At 28.5% G+C, this 13,573-nt stretch overlaps 2 protein-coding genes across 5 annotated transcripts in view; one reads left to right on the plus strand and one right to left on the minus strand.

Moving 5' to 3' along the window:
- Positions 1–27: 27 nt before the first annotated feature.
- On the plus strand, positions 28–11,597 carry LOC108004039 (PAN2-PAN3 deadenylation complex catalytic subunit PAN2). 3 transcript variants are annotated; one of them, XM_017066682.3, is made up of 21 exons: positions 28–465; positions 1,050–1,237; positions 1,498–1,667; positions 1,748–1,868; positions 1,943–2,139; positions 2,227–2,440; positions 2,519–2,655; positions 2,732–2,878; positions 2,997–3,093; positions 5,175–5,408; positions 5,514–5,759; positions 6,012–6,258; positions 7,103–7,282; positions 7,376–7,542; positions 7,758–7,926; positions 8,006–8,537; positions 8,696–8,913; positions 8,987–9,116; positions 9,188–9,409; positions 9,473–9,734; positions 9,826–11,597. In XM_017066682.3, the coding sequence occupies exons 1-21, from the start codon at positions 384–386 to the stop codon at positions 9,838–9,840; spliced, it is 3,975 nt and encodes a 1,324-aa protein (XP_016922171.1). In that variant the 5' UTR covers positions 28–383; the 3' UTR covers positions 9,841–11,597. The 3 variants fall into 3 exon arrangements, with proteins under 3 accessions (XP_016922171.1, XP_016922172.1, XP_061940073.1); XM_017066683.3 differs by having other exon boundaries at positions 6,012–6,231; XM_062084089.1 differs by lacking the exon at positions 28–465 and adding an exon at positions 514–648.
- Positions 11,598–12,041: 444 nt separating this feature from the next.
- LOC108004014 (integrin alpha-PS2) overlaps positions 12,042–13,573 on the minus strand; it is an 80,833-nt gene continuing 79,301 nt past the window's right edge. For both annotated transcript variants that reach the window (XM_017066633.3, XM_017066632.3), the window contains one exon: positions 12,042–13,539. In XM_017066633.3, coding sequence (XP_016922122.2) covers positions 13,447–13,539 — 93 coding nt within the window. In that variant the 3' untranslated portion in view covers positions 12,042–13,446. The remainder of the gene's footprint in view (positions 13,540–13,573) is intronic.

Genomic DNA, 13,573 nt, shown 5'->3' on the forward strand with positions numbered 1-13,573 from the left:
GACGCGCGAAACAGCAGGTGTCGCCACCTTCAAGGCCGTCATATTGTTTTACACGGGTGAAACGCGCAGAAAAGTGGAATCATGAATTAAAGGTACCTCGATAAACGATTTGGTTCATGTTTCGCGGTAAAGAAGTGTAAAAAGTGTTATGCTAACCATAATTTCCATCGTTCGAATTATATAGTAGCAGGGAAAGAACGAATATTTGTGACGAAGTGTTTCGCTTGTTGCACAGTTGCCAAGGCGACTACGGTGCGTGCGTGTGCGTGTTAAGAAGTGTGCTATGAAAAGAGAACGATCATTGGGACAACGATTCTACGACTATCTTCGTACTGACGGCAATTCCATGCTTGAAAAACGAACAGGCTGAAGACGGGAATATTATGGACTACCCGGTTTTGAGCCACTACGACCCGTCCGTAGAGGCCACGGCCGATAGTGGCGGTGATGAACAAGAATTACTTTGTAAGTTATTTTCATATATCATTCTAACGTTCCTTTCTTTCTTCTAAAGGCGCCAAAATGCACTTTGTTGTATCGAAATGCGATTTCTTCGACCCAAGATTCGAAGATTTGGAAAGGCGCGAAACCTCTTCATTCTGTAGCACTCGCTCGAATCATGGTGCGCGATCTGGTGTCCTGTTCGCTGTTAGTATTATATGATATCTTTTGTCTCATTAATTCTTACTCACCAATTCAATGATCCGTTATTGGCTATTCCCTCTCCTTCCTCTGTTTTCGAAACGTGATGCTTAGTTTCGATCAGCTGTTCCACTCCGAACGATCTTGCAAAATTCACGGGTTAGGCATGCGATCCAAATCAGCTGTGACGTTGCTGTTTTGAATTAGTTGAAATTTAGTCTCGTTTGTTCGAATATAAATATTAGAGATCTCGTAAACAATGATCACAAAGATTATTGACATTAATAATTATTAACCTATATTGTGAATGTTGAAATGTCATCACAAGTTATGTTTAATGATTTGACTGATATTGGAATAACATGAAGAATTTTCATTATCAACTTTTTTGTCATCTTTCATTACAGGGGAAGAAACAAATTATATTTTACCTGGTGATGAATATGTACCTGCAACAGAACAATTTGGAGAAGATTTTTCAGGGGCTGAATTTCATGAAACTCGTACTTTACTTGCTGATGGGGGGGATAGATTTGGAGTTTCCACTGCCACTTTCGATAATGTTGAAGAACTTATGTGGATGGGAAATCAAGGGGTATTATAAGATTTATTGATAAAAATATAGCTAAGAAATTACATATATCATTATTTTTATTGTTTACTTAATATAATGTATAAAATGTTTGAAATAACATTAAAATCATATTACTCTAAGGATATTTATTTAGTGACATATAATATTTTTATAAAATATTTTTAAAAAATTATTAAATTATTAAAGGATAATAAAAAATAGGTTTTTTTAACAATTAATGAAATTGTTTCGGTACTATGATCAAGAAAAATGTTTTATAGGGTCACGTGACATCTTATTATGGGTCTGGTTTACAAAAATATACCTCATTCCAAGTTCATGCCACACAAGAGGTTCGGCATATTCATCCATTAGATGAAGGAATTTTAGTTCTGACACAGAGTTTATTAAGATGTCAATTAAGACGTGGCATACCAATATTTTCACATACGTATGTTAATTTTATATATGTAAATAATATTTATATGAAAAATTTATGAATATTTTCTACATAAATAAGTAACATTATAGATCATCAAATATGATTGATATGCAATGTATGCTTCAAATCTCACCAACAAGATTACTTATGGGGGGACATCAAGAAAAAATAATAGATTTTAATTTGACTAGAGGAAAAGAGACTGGATTAGTGAGTCTATATATATTATATATTAATGAAAAAACATAACATTCACATGAATTAGTATTATCTTATATTTATAGGTACATGTAGGGGAAAATGGTTGTGCAATTTTAAGGCAGCATAGCAGACTTATTTGTTGTGGTAATCCTGTGGGAAGAATTGATCTCAGGGATCCAAATACATTATCAATAGAACATACTTTTGATACCCATAGTGCATCTCTCAGTGATTTTGATGTTCAAGGAAATTATCTTGTTACTTGTGGCTTTAGTAATAGGTAAGACTTGGAACATTAATTTTCTATTAAATATTATTATAATTATTTTAAATTAAAATTTTCAATTAATTTTATTTTTAAATTTAGCCGTCAGGGTCTATCAGTAGATAGATTTTTAATGGCATATGATTTGAGACAAATGAGAGCATTAAGTCCTGTTACAACTTTAGTATATCCCCTTCTATTAAAGTTCCTACCCAGCTATTCCAGCCGTTTAGCTGTTGTATCACCATTGGGACAAATGCAACTTCTTGATACTATCTATGCTAATGTACAGCCAGCCATGACATGTTTATATCAGGTATATGTAACATGCAATACGTGCAAAGAAAAAACAATTTCAATTACATAGTGTGTACAAGTTTTCTTGTATTGATAGGTAGCAACTGGTTGTGCAATGATATTATCATTTGATGTATCTTCTACATCTCAATGTCTATGCTTTGGAGATTCAGCAGGTTCTATACATCTTATGTCTACAAATACACCTGAACCCCAATTTAATACATTTTCTCGGTTAGTAAATGTATTAAATTTTAAAAATAGAAACATAAAATAAAAGAATATAAAAAATGTTTCAATTTTTATCTAGGCCAACTGAATTTGCTGATCCAGTTGAATCAATTCAATCTATATCATTTAATGATGATGTTACACCATTAAGTACAATACCTATTATGTATACCGGACACCCATTATTAAGTGATTGGCCAGAGGAATATTTAAAAAAAGTTTATAGGTAAGTAATCTCAATTTATAATTAATCTGTGAATATAAAGGATTAAAAAAATAAATAATGTTGATTGGTAAGAAATTAATATTAAATAATTTAAAATTTTATTTGTATATTTTCACAGGAAAACACCATCAATTGATCCTGAAATATTACGTACGATGAAGATGCAAGGAACTATAGGTTATGCCCCAAATCCTCAGGCATTTCGCAGAAATCAAGTGAGGAAACAATATTCTCCCACTCTTCTACAATATTCTTCTCCAACTCTCCTAAAGCTCTCCTAAAATCCGAACTTCCTGTCCTCCATTCACCGAGTGTCTCCCCGTGATTCCCGTTTAAAATTGTATAACAATTATGTTAGTCTTGATGTTTGACTTTTTTATTGTTAGTTGCATCAATGAAGTGATAAAACACAACGAATTATCGCTATTGAACGTTGTGAAAAATCTCCATCTCTAACTTTAAATTGTTTCTAAGAAATTTTAATTTGTTAGTCTTGTATGAAAAGAACAGTTGTAATTTATTACAATTGTATATTTCAATGTGCTGATATATATATATTAGTTATATATATATATTATTAATTGAATCAGTTATACGGACAATATTAATTGCATTGCATATATATATCAAGGGATATATTATTATTGATTATTATTGATTTTATTATAGCTTCAATGGTATAGTTTTCGTGTTTAAATTTGATACAACCAATCGGTACAATGTATCATAAGAAAAAGAAATTCGAGCTCAATACGATTGAAGCTTTCAATTTCGTAGAGAAACCAAAATAATATGATGTGATTTAAGACTGATGACATTTCGTGATAACTATTGTAGTCCATGAACAATGTTAAAAAATCGTGATATATTTTCATAAGCTAGTCTACAGTATTCTAATAATTTCTTCTATATAATAATATGTATGAGAGAAAAAGACCTAAATAAGACACTACACGTGTATCGTACGATATAATATTCAAATGTTTTTTTCCTATATCTAGTTGATGTATTTTTTGATTATAATAATAATGTTATATTATAAATAAGAAAGTATTTAAAAAAAAAACGAGCAGAAATATGATATAATAAATATATTTACTTCATCCTATTATCATTGATAAATATATGATATTGTAGATTCTTATAAAATAAGAATAACTCTGTCTTGAATCGTTCGAATTTTTAAGAATTATTTTGTTTAAATGAATAATTTTGTAAAGCTGAGAGACATGAATCTTTATTTTAAGATCTATATAATAATAATAATACTTTAATGGCTGTATGAAAATGCAGTAATTGAGAAGCAGTGATTACATTTGCCTCGATTTCTTCATAAAAGCAATAACTTTTTTACTAACTTTTTATCAGGAAAAATATCAACAATGTGCCAATCTAGATACATTATAATAAATGTACTTCAAAAATGATGTACATATATAAAATTACATTGCATAATTCGCGATATAATTTTATGAATTTTTTATTTTAAAAAGAAGCTCTCTATAGGTAATTTGAGTTTCTATCTTAAAAATGCAGGAATAAAGAAAATATGTCACATGTAATCTCTATATTAGAAACATACTTTTATTATCAAATTTATTATCAAATTGCGATATAAAATTTTGAATCTTAAATTAATTTGAGAGTTTTAATTTTAAGTTTAAAAAAATTAAAAGTCTCAACTTCAAAAATTTATTAGCACAAAGACGCGTAATAATTATTTAAAAGTATGCATTTAAATTAATTTTCTCGTGATCGTACTGCGAATCGGGCATTGCGATTTTCAATTACTGAAAATCACGTTTCAAATTTCGAAATCTTGCATCTCAAAAAACAGCGTGAATAAAAGGAAAAAAGAAAAAGAAACGCTATTGCCTTAGATCTACTGCCTTAGATTTCGTGTTGAAGCACAATGCGTTTTGTAATCGATGCATTTCGTTCCCAAATGATTATTTCCGTTTAATAATTTTGTGCTCAATAATCAATAGTTTTAGTATATCTAATGCCTATATAGAACATATTTCTCCAAGAATGTAATCGAAGTTGTAATTGAGTGAAATAAAGGTTGTAAGACATACACGTAAGCCTAACTTATTGGCTCGGTCCCACGGCGTTCAATAGGTATTATTTATTTTTTCATGGTCCAAATCGCGTTCGCATAGTGCATCGTATTGTTCACCTGGTATATGATTCATTAATAACTGATCCCAAAAATAGAAAAAAAAAAAAAAAAAAAGAAAAAGAAGCAAAAAACGTTCGATTGGTTGAAGAAAAATAAATAATACCTCTTTTGCAGATACCTTACAATTTGGAAAAACGACGGGGAGTAGTCACAAAGCTTTTCGCGGGGGACTCACGATCTAAAACAGATGACGGCACCTTTGTGGCCATACCTAAGCGTTATCGTAAAATCGAGGTGAAATATTCACGTCTCGGTTACGATGAATTCGATTTTGATCAGTATAATCGCACCAGCTTCTGCGGTCTTGAAGCCACGCTTCCCAACAGCTATTGTAACGCTATGTTGCAGGTAAGTACTGTTAAATACAGCACGATGAATCTCCAAGAATCTTATTATTCTTTTAAAGAGATAAGATTTTTAGCAGAATAGTCATATTTATCATGTATTTTCCAGTTACTTTACTTTTGTGAACCTGTGAGAATAGCGTTGCTTTCTCATTCGTGCCAAAGAGAATTCTGCCTGTCTTGTGAGCTAGGATTCTTGTTTCACATGTTGGATACATCTCGAGGATTACCATGTCAAGCTGCTAATTTTCTTCGAGCTTTTAGAACAGTACCTGAAGCGGCAGCTTTGGGACTTATACTCAGTGATCTCCATCCGGAGGCGAAAAGGAAAACAAATTTGGTACGATTAATACAGGTATGCACTATGAATACAGTATATGCACTTAAAAATTATCTATATCAATAAATAATTTTTTTTTTTTTGAAAAAGAAATAAATTTTATTCGATATATATTAGTATAATTTTGTACAAAATATTAATTAACGAATTTGAAATATTTTGATACTAATAATTATATTTATTTTATTATTATATATAATGAACTTTAATAAACGTTTAAATTCCTCCTATATAAAAATTTGGAATTCTATAAATATTAAATTTCAGAGTTGGAACAGATTTATATTGCACCAGATTCATTATGAAGTTTTGGAAACAAGAAAACGACAGAAAGAGGAAGAAGAAGCTGCTCGATTAAAATCAGGACCAAAATGTCCTCCGTTTGTTTATAATGAACAGGATTTTCCTAGCATTTTGCAAGATATTGGATCTCGATATAGAAGTCATGCGGAAGAAAGAAAAAAAAGAAGAAAGCAAGAGGGGGATGGTAAATATATGTGGATCACATCGAAAGGTAAACACAATTTATGTGTAACCTTTTTATTGGGCACTTTTTGTGTTTATTTTTCATTTTGTATGTGATTGCATATTTGTTGCACTTTTAATAATTTTGGCTATATATCCAAAGAATATGAAGAATTTTCATGTTTTTTTTAAATATTTTTCTTTTAATAATCCTTTTTTTTTCTTTTTTCTTTTTTTTTTCTTTAAAATTAATTTTAAAAAATATTTTTGTATCTATTCTTAGGATATAGTAAAATTATGCCGATTAATGTTTTTTTTATCTTGATTATCCTATTTATATATTGATATTAATGAAGAAAGTTTCTTTAATTACTTCAGTTACTTTTTTTATCGCGTTTTTTGTATTTCGTTTAACTTATATTTTCTCTTCTTTTTTTATAGGAAAGAAGACATTGCTTTCCGCGAATGCATGGCCTATTTGTATAAGTTTTACTTGTATTGGCAATGCTTGCAACTTTCAACAAATTCATTAAAATATTTATTTTATATCTTTCAAAATAAATCATTTTCTCTTTTCTTCTTTTTTTAATTTATACTTTGTTCTTATAACTTATTAAATTATGAATATTCAACTTGAATATAATTTTAATCTTTTAGAAAATTTTCATAAAATTCATTATTTTAAACTTTTAAATTAATATCATATATTAAAAATATATAGGAAATAATAATACTAACACTCTCATTGCCGATACAAATAACGTTCTCCCGAAATATATTCCTAAAAAAGAGTATTGAATTTTTTATAAATTTTTATTATTAAAGTATTTTATTGCAATTATAAAATTATAAACATAAATTGATAAATTTACACGTATATTTATTATAAATAGATAAAAACAACAAAAAATCAATTGAAGAAAATGAGATACGAGACGAAGAGACAGAAGTCAGTCGTTTGTTTGGATCTGAACAAATGCACATACATTGTTGTCTTAAATGTGGGCAAGAAGCTACGAAACATTCCATCATGTTGCTATGCAACTTAGTTTATCCAGAATTAACACATCCTTGTAAGCTAGTTTGTAAATTACATATATATTTCATATAAATTTATTGTTATATGATTGAAACGAGTGAATTTTTATATTTTTTATATTTTATAGCAGAGGAGGTTCCGTTTACAAATGTTCTTGCCCGCAGTTTAAGACCTGAAAAAATTACACCTGCATGGTGTGATAATTGTCAAAAATTTACACCCACCCTTCAATCTCGACAATTGACTAAACTACCTCAAATATTGGCTCTGAACTGTGGTTTAGATACACAACAGGTACATCAAATATAAAACATATACATGCATTAAAATTTAATTTAAGTTATATTCAGAATTATTCATATTAAAAAATTTTTCATAAATATTAATAAATTTGCTCGTTCAACTATTCTTAAATATCTTCAACAGATTAATTCTTTCATGACTTATAAATTATAAACATATGAAAATCAATGATAATTTTTAACATTTTAAATTTATCATTAAACTAGGACAAATCATTTTGGCAACAGCAAATGGATATAGTCGTTCAAAAAGTATTAAATGGAAAAGAAAATAGTCCATCTTCAAGTCCTATTCCTATTACTGTGAAGCCATGTCGATATGGTAACAATTGTACTCGAATTGGTTGTAGGTTTCGACATATTGGTAGAGATCCAGGTATTATAATCTATCTTATATATTTTAATGTTTTTATTGATTTTTTTTATTTTAATAAATAATATTTATATTATTATAGAAACAATAACAACGCCACCAGTTACACCACCCACAACAACTTCAACACCGGTCTCAACAGCCGTAACACCGCCTAGTCATTTGTATTATTCTCATTCATGGATTCCACATAATATAGAAATTTCTTTAGATACTAATGGTGAATTATTCGTGGAAAAGATCAGCAATTCGAAAAATGATTCTAACGAAAGTAGTAAATCGACTGATGATGTCATAGTAGAAAATGGACAAGGTGATAGTAAGATACAAGATTCTGAGATTTCTGGAAATAATTCCGAAGACAAAATGACTGAAAATCATGTTATTGCGGAATTAGATGATGATGATGATATGGAGAAAGAGAATAAAATCGATGATAATCTAAATAAAATAAGCAAAATTCAATACAGTCTTAATGCTGTTGTTTGTTACATCGATGACAAGAGTAACGAAGACAGAAGAAACATCGTTGCATTATTACGAGTTGGACCAAATTATCATGAACGATCAGTAGGCAGTGCAGTGTCGCAATGGTACATTTTTAATGATTTTTGGTATGTAAATGCCATAATTTGTTTTTTTATATATTATAATTATAATTATAAATAATTATAATTTTATTATTGTGAATTGTATATGAAAAGATTTTAAAATTTACCCAATATATTTAAATTTTATTTTCTATTCGTTTTCGGAAATTTTCTGTTTTTAGTATATCTGCAGTAACACCGCAAGAAGCGGTTTGGTTTAATCTTGATTGGAAAGTTCCATGTGTTCTTCATTATACGGCTGTGCCGGCTCCCGAACCAGTACCGTTTGTCAGTCCTCTTACTTATGATGTATTTGGTGAAGATAAATGCATTGCTCGCAGTGGAGGAACAAGGGGTATTACATTCACTCCATTGAGTTCCGACGAAATGCCTAAAAAAGGTTTTTAATTAAAAATAGAAAAAAATTCAAAAACTTAAAACAATTTTAAGAATAAATAAAATTATTTTTATAGGAGAATTAGTTGGAATTGATGCAGAATTTGTAACTTTAAATCAGGAAGAAGCTGAGCTTCGAAGCGATGGAAAAATGTCTACTATTAAACCAAGTCATATGTCTGTTGCACGTATAACTTGTATACGTGGGTATGTAAAATTTTTAATTTCTTTAATTTCATTATTTATTTTATAATTAATATCTTTAATTTCTTTGGTAGTCAAGGTCCTTTAGAGGGAACTCCCTTCATAGATGACTATATAAGTACTCAGGAACAGGTAGTAGATTACCTGACAAAATTCAGTGGAATTCAGCCTGGTGACTTGGATGCGAACTTCAGTAGCAAACATTTAACTACTCTGAAGTCAACATACCAAAAATTACGATTTCTCGTTGATAATGGAATTATGTTTGTTGGGCATGGTTTGAAAAATGATTTTAGGTAATTATTTAATTTTTAATATTAATACATATTCATTTCATTTACGTTCTTCGATATTTATAGGGTAATAAATTTAGTCGTACCACCTGAGCAAATTGTAGATACAGTATTGTTATTTCATTTACCTCATCATCGTATGGTATCATTGCGTTTTCTTACATGGCATTTTTTGGGGAAAAAAATTCAATCAGAAACACATGATTCTACTGAAGATGCTAGAGCTGCTCTTGAATTATATCGCAAGTACAAAGAATTGGAGAGTTCTGGAAAACTCTCTGAATCGTTAAAAGAGCTTTATAAAGTTGGCAATCAATTACAATGGAAAGTAAGTAAAAGAAAATTATTTTAAATACTAAAAAATAGTTTGCATATAATTATTTTAAAGTAATATTTTGAATTAATTTGTTTGTCTTCAGGTTCCGGATAGCTGATATGAGGATGATCCTCAGGAGGAAGTGCATGATTTAGTAACGTCATGTAACGACAATGAAGTTTAAACGATGGTTTTGAAGTATAGCCGTAAATTAATTAAGACTAAACTTCAAAAAATATCGTTTATACTTACAAAAGAATCATACATTTCTCCTGTTTGAAAAAGAGTTCAATCATTCGTACATAAAAATTAGGGAAATTCCAAGGGTAAATGTGATGATGATGTCGCGAGTGTTAATGATTAAGGGTACAACTAGAATACATTGCCATTCGTATTTAGTATTTTTTAACCTCACGACATCGGTACGTGAGATCGTTGGATCACGTAAACGTAACTTAATTATTGTCCCTGGATTATAAATCTTTATTTTGTCTTTATCGAGAATTGAGATTGTTACAAATTACAAAATCAAACAAAAGCTTCGAAGGAAACAAAATTTCTTGTAAATTATAATTTTTTAGAAGGAATCAGAACTGATACGAATATGGTGGCAGTCTATATACATATTGTTGTATATACATATTGTTCGATAGCACATTAGCATTTTGGAGAGTAGTATCAACTTCACATTGATATGATTTATTGAATATATTTATTTTAATTGTTCAATGTATTCAAAATGGAAGATAATAGACACACATAAGCCAATCTCCTCTATAAAATACATTAACCCTTCAATGATACAATAATCATTATTGAGTTATTATTAAAAAATTTGAAGAGTTAAATAATATAAAAACTATTTGCAATGGCATATAAATTTTTAAGACTGAACAATTAAATAAAATGCGAAATCATCAATATCATTAGAAAATTTTTCTTTCGTATTTTAAATTACAACTATTATTGATATATATGATTATATATATTATTGACAAATTACGCGAAATTATTATAAATTTAATTGTGATACAACATGTGAATGAAGAATTCTATATACGTATATTATTCATCGCTGAAGGGTTAACAATACATGTATATAATTAATAATTAGTATTTTTAGCAATAATTCTAGAGGAGATATATCTGTACAAAAGTGAAAACGATTTATGATTTTCTTTTTTATACATATCTTTTTTAAAATATCAACTTTTGTAACGTTTTGTCCAACGACAGCTCACTAGAAAAAGAAGGAAAAGAAGCAAAAGAAAAAAAATGGAAATACATTTTTATAAGATTTACTTCGTCCCTCGTGATGAATTTCATTTCGTCTCGCGAAACTATGCAAACCATTTTCACTCGATCGTAAAACAAATCATTGAAAGAACCAGAAATTTTTCTAAAGATCCTTTTCTACTTCGAGGCTCTTGAAATGAAAAAAAAAAGAAAAAAAAAATATTAAATGAAATATGGTAGTATATTTTACAAAATGATTGTACTCATAGATTATTTTTGTATGCATTTTATCAATGACAATGGAAAGCAAAAGAAAAAGAGAGAATAAGGAAGAGCGAGAATGAAAGAGTGGGAGAGAGTGGAAAAATATCAAAAATCTATCGAATAAAACAAGATTATCAAAACATATATTTTTTTATATCCGGAACGATTTTCTTATTATTTGTGCACGACGTAACTTAATAAATTAATTTCAATCCGACGAAAAAAAATAAAAAATAATAAAACAATCAAAACAGCTGTCGTATAGAAAGAATAATGAAAATAAGAATAATGTTAATGGTAATCATGCATTTGTTTTATGTCTATTACTGTTACGTCATTGTGATTTTTCTAATAAACGATTGTATGAAAAATTAATTCGTTTTGCTTATTTTCTTTTTTTCATTTTTTAAAAATAATAATTTCAATTTTTACAATGTAAAATATTTGTTATAAATTTTAATAGATGAAATAAAATAGCGCAATATTATAAATATATATCACAAAAACAATGATTGATAAGAATTAATCTGAAAAGAAAAATGTAAATTGCTTAATAAAGAATTGAAAAGAGAATCATTATAACGAAATACTTATATTCTATGAATCATTAATACTCGTTTTGTAATATTGTTCTAGGTGGTCGCATGTCAATTTGTAATACTGACTATTACCGCTAGATGGCTCTAAATGTCACTATTCTCGTTAGCATTATTAATACAAGCAACTATAATAATCGGAGATTCAAGATTCAAAGATTTTCTTTATTAATAAAATGAACAAAGGAAGATTTTTCAGTTATTTTAAAAATAAAATATATCATTTTAATATTAATAATATTATATATATATTTTTTCTTTTAATATTACATCTTAAGTTTCTGTATGTACAAGTCAGTTCCTATCTATTCTTCTTATTATCAGTTCCTGTTTTTTTCAGGAATTTGTTTGTTTTTGTTTGTTCTCTACACAATTATTAATTTGCGTTAGCTAGTTACTTTCTGAATAATTTTTAGTAATACAATTAATAATTTACAAGATTGTACACACATACAGCCGAGGCAAACCCCGGTTTCATGTTACGGCGCTCTATCCTACATGACATATACATATAATAATGTAAAAATTTTAATAAATAATAAAACTTTCTTTCTCGAACACATTAGAAGGAGAAGGAAAGACATATAAATCAATTGCCGACTTCGGCGACGAATGAGATCTCTATTAATGTGAATCGAATTCGAGCCAATTAAATTCGTCAGATTCGTCCTGATAGAAAACAGAATTAATCCTGCATAGATATATTATTCTTTTGGACAATAAAATAATTGAAATTTCAAATTTAGAATAATTTTCATAAGTTTTTTTTATATTATGCAAAAAATTCTGAAAAAATTCATTGATATTTTAAAAATTATATATTAGAAATTATTTTACATATCCTAATATCGTGATAAAGATTTCAAAATTCTAATAAAAGTTTATTCTATAGATTTCATTATGAAAATCTGAATATACTTTTATATATAAATTAAACTCTTTTCTTGGTATTGCAAATTATTGCAATTATATATCCAATACAAGAAAATAGAATATTCTTTATATTTTTCAGAATTCTTTTTTTCTTTAAAAAAAGAAAGAAATAAAATAAATTCGGATTAAAAAAAAATTTTTTTAAATATTTTACATATATAAATAGCAAGGATATTTCTGCAGATTATTTCTTTAACTGCTAAATCATCATGACAATTCAATCGTATTCATTCGTTACCATCGACACAAGGCTAGCTTAAGTAATTACAGGTAATTAAAAAAAAAAGTCACAATAATTATTAAAAAGAAAAAAAAACGTCTCCTGACTAGAAACTTGCATGATCGAGCTGCAGGAGCTGGAAGGAGTATTCAGTGGCAGTAAAAAATAATCGCAGAATGGCTCCAGAACTAATTTTACATCTTTTCAATCATTTGATGTAAATAAAAAAAAAAAATTCGAACACCTTCCTTATTCCGATCTGGAGATAAAGGCACTCGCAATTTTGTTAATTACAGTTAGTCATATTGCTCGTCATGAGACTTTATTTTGTAACTAAGATGTATCATGATCCAACCAGTGCATAGATTCGCTCCTTCGTAAGATTCGAGGAGGATTAAAGGCACTTCCTGGCTCGTTCATTTAGATAGTTCGATGATTTTTCGAAATTCCATTGATTGATTCTTGGCTAATTTTTTCAGTGATCGTCTCCGTGCTGGAAGTGACCATTCCTATTCAGTGGTTGCCTTTCTGGAGCGTCGGACGGTCTATTTCTCTTGAAGAAGCCACACTGTTAAAGAAATAAAAGGTATTTAATTTCTCTT

Source organism: Apis cerana, linkage group LG13, assembly GCF_029169275.1.
Source record: "Apis cerana isolate GH-2021 linkage group LG13, AcerK_1.0, whole genome shotgun sequence".
NCBI classification, from domain to species: domain Eukaryota; kingdom Metazoa; phylum Arthropoda; class Insecta; order Hymenoptera; family Apidae; genus Apis; species Apis cerana.